The sequence below is a fragment of the Balaenoptera physalus genome (assembly GCF_965194825.1).
Source record: "Balaenoptera physalus genome assembly, chromosome: 1".
NCBI lineage: Eukaryota > Metazoa > Chordata > Mammalia > Artiodactyla > Balaenopteridae > Balaenoptera > Balaenoptera physalus.
The window spans coordinates 115,275,740-115,284,619 of NC_138882.1; the positions used below are offsets into that span (position 1 = coordinate 115,275,740).

General features: G+C 33.3%; 1 protein-coding gene across 3 annotated transcripts in view; it reads left to right on the forward strand.

Annotated features, from left to right (window-relative positions):
- Nucleotides 1-8,842, forward strand: part of GLMN (glomulin, FKBP associated protein) — a 46,592-nt gene extending 37,750 nt beyond the window's left edge. For 2 of the 3 annotated variants that reach the window (XM_082477526.1, XM_082477525.1), the window contains exons 17-19: nt 7,519-7,630; nt 8,408-8,490; nt 8,600-8,842. In XM_082477526.1, the coding sequence (XP_082333652.1) occupies nt 7,519-7,630; nt 8,408-8,490; nt 8,600-8,710 (306 nt within the window). In that variant the 3' untranslated portion in view covers nt 8,711-8,842. Of the gene's footprint in view, nt 1-6,160; nt 6,209-7,518; nt 7,631-8,407; nt 8,491-8,599 lie in introns of those variants that run through there. The other variant, XM_082477527.1, reaches the window with a different exon arrangement.
- The last annotated feature ends 38 nt before the right edge of the window (nt 8,843-8,880 follow it).

Sequence of the window (8,880 nt, forward strand, 5' to 3'; positions counted from 1 at the left end):
TTAACAAATGCTTAGATCTGTTATCCAAATCCTTACCAAATATAGAGCATTACTATCATCACAATAAGTTCCCTTTTTTCCTCCCAGTTAATTCTGACATCATCATTCCATACCCATCCCTAGCCCCTGCCAGTGGCAGCTCTATTCTGGCCAGGTGCTATCGTTTACTTCACTATGCTATAAGTGCTCTTTAGTTTTTATTTTTCATAGACAGTGTTAGCACAGGAAGGATCTTTAACTTGCACAAGGGCATATACCTAGTAAGTGGCAGAAATAGCTATGACCCCAGGCAGTGACCAGAACCTTTGAATCACAAACTAAATCCTAACTCCTTTTTTATGATAAAAAGAGAAAGATAACAAGTAAATTCAGTGGCAGTGGAAGTCCTGAGGCTTCAGGAAGATGTCCTTAGAGTATGGTATGAGTTTTTACTTTCATCAGGATGAGGCCATACCTAGAAATGATCTGATTTGCCTGATAGGACGAAAAAGAATCTTTCTGATTAAGAGTGAGCACAGTGTCCTACAGGGGCAGCAAACGGGCCTCTGCCTAGAGAGGGAAGGCAAAGCAGTTTTAGCATTGTGCAATGTCTACTATGATATCCACAGATAATACCTCACATGTATTTGGCTTGAACATTGTACAGTGAAGAAAAGGATATAACCAGCTTATAAGATTGCTTTCTTATTTAATGGTTTTTAAAGTTTTTTCTTAGGGATCAAATATTCCATAGTATTGCCATGCAAGTTACTGTAAGAATTATCATACCAAGGAAATTGGCCAAAAAATCAGTCCAAGATGGCAACCTAACATCTTTGAGGCAGCTTGTTCATCATGGAAGCATTTCTTCCAAGTGCAGTCACAGTAGGTCATGTATATAAATGAGAGGCAAATCTGTCTGCTGTGGTTAATCAAAAAATAAGAGTCTTCTGAGTTTTAGAAATTGTGATTAAAGGAGAAACAAAATGATACTCTAGTGATGCTGAATTGTGGGTAGTTTTATTCAAAAGGATTCCTACCAGTACCTATTTTTGAGCAGTTAAGTGTGCTGAGGTGGTAACTAGTCAGATGAAAAGCTGAAAAGCAATCAAAAAGGTGTATAGAAAAATTAAATAAGAACAATCATTAAAATACAAAAAAAAGTGATTCATAATTGAATAATAATCCATTTCTTTCCCTGCTATATTGGGTTACTGTCAACTGACTTATTCTTTTCATAAATCATTCCCCTCCTTACCTTACTATTTCATGTCTCTTTATCTCTTTGCGTAAGTTGAAGGCACTTTCTCCCACACTTCAGTTTGACATAACTTCTTGGACCTTGAACCTCCATCTATCTGTACTGGTAAAACCAACTTAATTTTTAGACCTAGTGTTCCCTACTATTTGGTAGGTATCTTTAAGTAAGTGTTAATTGTTTAATTATAGTAATTTATTCTAATACATAGCCCATAATAATTTATCCCTCACCTTCTGTCCCATCTACTCATATCCTTTCCTGTCCACCTGCTTACCTATTCTTTTCCTAAATAATTTGTGATTGTAATATGTAGAATGGAAGCAGGGTCAAGGGAAGCAATGTAAGATTGTAAAGGCCAGAAGTATGTATCAGGAATTTCTAAAAATTGAATTATGTAATGTATGCATATATGCTTTTCATTTAGGAAAACACAACAAATATCTGGCATACAAACACATACTTATAGTTCTATATAATCCACATTTTAGGTTCTCATTTAAATTGTTTCTTTCTCCAAGATTAAAACATATCCCTTGTGTGTTATTTGCAGATCCAAATGACTTAAGGTTATGAACATTCCTTAATATTACAAGTGATAGAAGTTCTACAATATTACTTCATAAATAAGAAGTGATACACAAATTAGAAAAGGGAAAACTGGGTCTTATTCATTTCCTTCTTTTTATTTCTTCATTATCATGGTTGACTGTGTCCTTTGCAAGGTCCCTGTCTGTTCTGGCAATAAATTTCACTGTGGTATAAAACTGCCTTCTCTCTTTTGTGAGACAGGCTGCAGTGAAATTTGAAATGTATAGTTAAGCTCTAGAACTGAAAAGATCTCAGAACTACTCCACCAGTGAGTTACTTGGATATAAAATTTTAAAGTAAGCATTTGTGAATATTTCAAATTTTTATCCTTAATACTATTTTTTAACATCTTGTTACTTTCTAGACACTGAAGATAAAACAAATGTTAAGATGATTTTCTTCGTAGTGTTTTTTTTTTATTTTAAAGATCTAGTAATCCTTAATGTAGGAGAGAGAAAATATTCTTATTTCCATAGCTTCTTCACTCCTACATGCTTCTAAAAATATTACTGTTGTTCATCACATGAAAAATTTGTGGAATTATGCTGAACAGAATGTGCACAAATTTTCTTTAACCTAATTTTGGCACATTTTATTACCTTATTGTAAGTTTTAGATTATGGGCTGTGTATTAAATTATTGCCATTAAGAACAGCTACAGTCTTAATAAAGACCTCCTAGTGTTACACTGTCCAATAGACAGTAGCCACACGTGACTATTTAAATTTTAATTTTTTTAAATTTTTAATTAAAAATTCACTTCTTCCTTGGCATTGGACAGGGCCATTCTAGATTATTGTTTCTCAGCATATGGTCCCAATCAAAATCAGCTGGGTATCTTATATAATTCGATTTGTAAAAATTCCTGATACATACTTGTTTAGATTGATTTTTAAAATGCATGAAGACATAATATGTTAATTAAAAAGGAAGTATAAATACAGCACAGATTGGAAAACAGGAAGAAAATTACATGAAAACATACCAGTAAATTTGGAAACTTCAATAAAATGGAATTTGTTAGAAAATATAATCTAACAAAACTGCCACAGTCTACTAAGAGAAATCACAAGGTCAGATAATTTTTACCATAATTTCAAGAAACTCAAGTCTTATTTAAAATGTTCAAAAGACTAGAAAAATAGTTGTGCTTAATGTTATGCATCTGTTTAGTAAGATATGACCTTAATACCAAAGCAGACTAGGATAGTATGCTGAAGTAAAGTTACAAGCTCACCTCACTTATGAATATAGATACTAATATTACCAAACCAGATATAGCAAAAAAAATTTTCTTTAAGTCATTGGACTAAGTTGGTTTCATTCCAGTAATGCAAGGTAATGTAATTCATAGGTTAAAGTAGAGGAAATACATAGTTACAGGAAAAATAAAAGCATTTGATACATTCAATACATAATCGTGATAAAAATTCTTAGTCAACCAGAAAATATTTTTATTATAATTGCAACAAAAATATGAGATACTTAGGAAAACATGTAAAAATATGTGTAAAACTTTTTGAGGAAAATTATAATACTTTATAGAGAGATATAAAAAAAGACGTAAGTAGAGATTTGAATACGTATGTGGATGGAAAGATTTGGTATCTTAAAGTTGTCAGTTCTTCTCAAATTAATCTAAAAATTCAGTATAATTCGAAACACCCATTAGTTTTTTAAAATGGAATTTGATGATTGATTATAAGTTTCATATGGAACAGTTAAGGGCCAAGAATAGCCACAGCAACTTTGAGGAACAAGGTGTGTGGACAGGAACTTGCCTTGCCAGATATCATAATTTATTATAAAGCCACAGTAGTTTAGAGTAGTATTGCCATGGGACTGGATAGATTGACTAGTAGAAAACAGTAGAGGACCTAAAAATAGATATCTGTGGAAAATATATATAATAGATATGTATGATGATGCTGCTAATGGTAGCTTATATTTATTAAGAACCATTTGCCAAGTTGTGCTTTAAGCACGTATTAACTCATTTAATCCTCCTGCAAGGTATTACTTTTTTCTTCATTTTACTGATGAGGAAATTGAGGCGTAGTGAGGGTAAGTAGAACTTGCTCAAAGTCACATAGCTAGTGAAGGAGCCAGTTTTTGGACTTGAGCAGTCTCCAAGAGCTAACATTCTTAATTACACCATTGCACTGAACTTCCTGTCTGAAATGGAGATGCCATTACAAATTGGAAGGGAAGAATAGGACTCTTCAATAGATGATGCTGGGTAATTTGTCATATGTATGGGGAAGGGGGGATTAGATGCCTATTTCACATATACAAAACAAAATTCCAAACAGATTAAAGACTTAACATTGAAAAGGGACTTAGAAATTTTTAGAACACATTATAAGAGAAGATCTGTGTGACTTAAGGGTTTCTTAAGTAAAAAAGCACTAACCACAAAAAGGTAGATTGATAAACCTAATAACATTGAAACTAAAACCTATTCAAGAAAAGAAAATGTGTACAAACTGAAAAAGCCACAAAAAGAGAAAAAAAAAATCTTCCTTTCTCCATCCAATAGTTAGTATCAAAAAAATAACTACAAAGCAAGAAGAAAAAGACCACAAATCAGCAAAATAGGTAAAGGATACACATATTGCAAGGCAGCTCACAGAAGAGGAAACCCAAATGGCCAATAACCACGAGACAAGATTCCCAGTGTCACTAGTGTGTATGGAAGTGTAACTTAAAACCGCAGTAAGATACCACTGCACACCCATCAGAATGGCGAATGTTAAAAAAGGTGGGTAGCATAGGTTAGGATCCAGCACAGTGATGAAGCAAAGTGGATAATCCTTTTTGGGCAATTTGGCATCATTATCCAGTGGAGTTGAAGAATAAATACTCTTAACTCAGCAACTTCTCTCCTAAGCTATATAATTAGAACAGTGTTCTTCAAATTGCTGGTCATAACCAAGCATATTAGAGAGTCATTAAATCAATTTAGTGGTTCAGATTGGCAATTTTTACAAAATGAAATAGAATATAATTGAAACATCAGGTTGCTTGCACAGATTCTTAGTAAGAGTTATGGATATTGCAGCAAATTTTGTGGTCAATTGCAAAGAACAGTGTTTGAAAGGGGAGGGGATATGACTGATTGGCTAGGAATAAGATGCATGTTGCTTACCAATACCTCTTATGATGTATTTAGTGGTCAGTTAGCAGAAAGGCTATGATAATGTACATTTTAACTTTATAGTAACATAGTATGTAGTTAATTGGGAAATAAATTGTACCTGCTGTCAGTAAAATTGTGAAGTTTTACAAGCAAATTATTTTAATCTGTATTTTCAGAATGAACTTTTATTGAGGGAGATATATTTTTTCAAATTCATGACAATAACAAAAATAAATGAAAAATACAGAAACATGTTCACATTGAACTCTTGATCTGAAACTGTAAATAGTGACAATATTCAAAAAAGTATTGACTCAATAATTAGTAAACTTAGCCTTAATTTGAGCCACATTCTAAAAAGAAAGAAAATGAGTGTAAGACTTTAAAGCTAAGACTATTTAAGATAGTTTCATCAAAAGTAAATACCCAATGAAAATGATAGTCTAAAATATAATTTTTCTTGCAAATGAAAGCTTAAAACCTTCAAAATTAGAGACAGCTAGAAACAACATGCTGAACTTGTGAATGAGGCCCCCTAATGTTTTGAAAGATGAAAAGTTACCAACTCTCTTTTAGTCTCTGTAGAGGTAGAAAAGAAACTTTATTATCAGCGTATATAATTGCATATTATTTGGCAAATGAGAAAATGGCTCATTTGGACCTGGAAAGATTATTTTCCCAGCATATACAGTGTTTGATTGTGTCTATTGATTTATTTAGAAGTATGTTTTAATGGTAACCAAAAAATTTTTGGCTCTTCTAGATCCTTTGCTTCTCCATATGAGTTTTAGAATAATTTTGTCAATTTCTACCTGTAGAGGAAAAACATTCCAGTGTTTCTGCTCTACTCTCAGTACTTCACTTCATTTTTTACACTTCTGGTCACCAAATGTGTAGCGATTTTCCCATAGTGAGCAATTTTTTTTGACACCAAGTAGATGTCCTACAATTCAGTCTCCTTCTGACACTCTGCCTGGAGATAGCATCACATTACACAGGCTAAGGGCTCAGTCCCACAACATAAGCCCCCTTCCGATACCAGTCATAAGTCCAGGTACTGATCTGTGCTGCTGACAGACTGGCTATCAGTCAGAGGTTCCCATGACCCCTTCCTCAGTTTCGATTAATTTGCTAAAGCTGTTCACAGAACTTCAAGAAAACATTTTACTTACTAGATTACTGGTTTATTATAGAAGGATGTAATTCAGGAACAGCCAGATGGAAGAGATGCATAAGGCAAGGTATGAGGGAAGGGGCGCTGAGTTTTCATGCCCTCTCCTAAACTACTGTCCCAGCACCTCTACATGTTCACCAACCCAGAAGCTCTCTGAACCCCACCCTTTTGAGTTTTTATGGAGGCTTCATTACATAGGCGTGATTGATTAAATCACTGGCCATTGGTGGTTGAGCTCAGTCTCCAGCCCCTCTCTCCTACCAGGAGTTTGTGGTGAGAGGAGCTGAAAGTTGGAACCCTCTAATCACATGGTTGATTCCTCTGGCAACCAGCCCCCATTCTTATTAGGGGCTTTCCAAAAGTCATATTCATGGCTGAAAGGGCTTGTTATAAATAACAAAAGACAGTTTTACTGTTCTTCACTTAGGAAATTCAAGAGTTTTAGGAGCTCTTTGCCAGGAACAGGATGGAGACCAAATACAGTATATTTTTATTATAAATCACAATATCACTCTTTTATAAAGAGCTACACAGTAGTGATTCCATTTATGTGACATTCTGGAAAAGGCAAAAATTATATAAACAAAAATCAGACCAGTGATTCTCTGGGGGTGGGGGAAGAAAACTGACTACAGAGGGGCACAAGGGAACTTCTGGGGTTGTGAAACTATAGTGGTGGTGGTTATACAACTATATATCTTTGTCAAAACTCAGAACTGTACAGCTAAAAAATGTTTATTTTACTGTATGTAAATACCTCAATACACCTGACATTAAAAAATAATATATAAAAAGGAAAGGACCAGGCTATATTTAATGTTATAAATAGAAAGGACATTCTGTGAAACTTTTGTTTCAACTATATAAATAAATGTGAGTTGTGATGTAAATTATATTTCTTACTGTGGGTCATGGTAAAAATATTTTGAAAAATGCTACCCTAGAAAAACTTTTAATCCCCTGGAACGAGATATGTGACAGGAATATCATTTGAAAGATAAAGAGTTGAAGGGACTTATAAGGTAGAGTCATTGTGGGGATGGTTTATAAGGAAAGAGAAGTGTCTCAGACTGTGTGGATTATTCTCAAATAATTTTCTCATGGATAAAACTTCTAAGTTACAGATCTCAAAACCAGGAGCTATCCAAATGGCACAGTAATGAGTGTATGAACAAGTTCATTTTTGTTTTGACTGGTATTTAGATAAAATAGCTAGATGTAGTAATGAATGTATTATTAAACAGTCAACTCTACCTTGAAAGGCAAGGATCATGTCTTACTCCTTTCTGTTTCTCCAACTGTCAGCACATGTTTAATACTAGTAGGCAATCAATACATCTTGAACCAAATAACTGTTTCATTAATTCTTCCAAACAGACTGGATTATGGACAGAACTCGAAAAGATTGAGAATAATTTCTTAAAGCCACTCCATACAGGTCTTAATATGTCAAAAGCACATTATGAAGCAGAAATTAAAAATAGCCAAGGTTGGTAATGTGAAGTTTCATTTTCAGTTAGGTCTAAAAATTAGTCATATTTTTTTGAACTGTCATTTATATTCAAAATAAAGAACTTTATCTTGTACTTGTCTAACTTAGAGCAAACAGGGAACTGTGATAGCTAAGTCATTTTATTTATAATTAAAATGATTCTTGGCAAATCTATATGCCAGTTAACACTGAAATTGGGTTAACAAAGATTTAAACCAAACTGAAGCATATTCTGGTTTCAAACCTCAAGGTCTGATTAAGAATCTAATTGTATCACAAGTATTTCTGTTTGGATGTCATTGTACTTCCTTTAGTATTGTGGGGTCCATCCCCCACTTCACCCTCTACTAAGTTTGTACAAATTATGAAAAAGAATCTTAGATCCAGAATTGCTTTTTAAAGTCAGCAATTCTATTATAATAATCTTGTGATCTTTTCCATTTCACTATGGTGGTATTTCTGTAGGCATTACTAAAAATTTTGTCTTTTTTAGTGTGACAGGTATATTTCTGATTTTATATTGAAGAAAAAAGTTGCCAAAATACTGTTCACCTAAAGAAACATTAATTCACATGTTGCAGAATTTTAATATTTTTGTTTGTTCATAGCTTGATTTTAGCATACCCTGAGCTATTAAACAATAAGGCTTAATTTACACAAATAACTGGCATTTTTTAAGTTAGTAAATGATTAAAGTAGCTTATAAATTTATTATTGAAATCTGAGAGTTGTTTTAATGATTAAGTGTGACACGATTTTTTTTTTCTCTTACAGAAGTCCAGAAGTCTAAAGATCTTTGTTCTTTAACTGTAGGTAGAGAAGAGATCCCGAATATGCCTCCTGAAATGCAGCTTAAGGTAGATATGAAATTTTCCTAAGCTACATACAGCTGAAGTCTTTTCTCTTTTTTGCTCTGTTTTGCTTTAAAGGCAGCCTTAATAACACTAATTTTTCTTGGCATTGCAGGTCCTACATTCAGCTCTTTTCACATTTGATTTGATTGAAAGTGTTCTGGCTCGAGTAGAAGAACTCATTGAAATAAAAACAAAGTCTACCTCTGAGGAAAATAAGGGATAAAGTGAAAGCTCCATCCCCTAAATAAAAACTAGTAATATACTATATTATTTTCCATTATGTTTATTTAATACCTTTATAAAAGCTTTTCTGTAAAACACACTGATAGAAAATAAATGTAGCTTTTCTCATTTATCCGTTTCAGCGATGACACATTATGGATCAGTAGTATT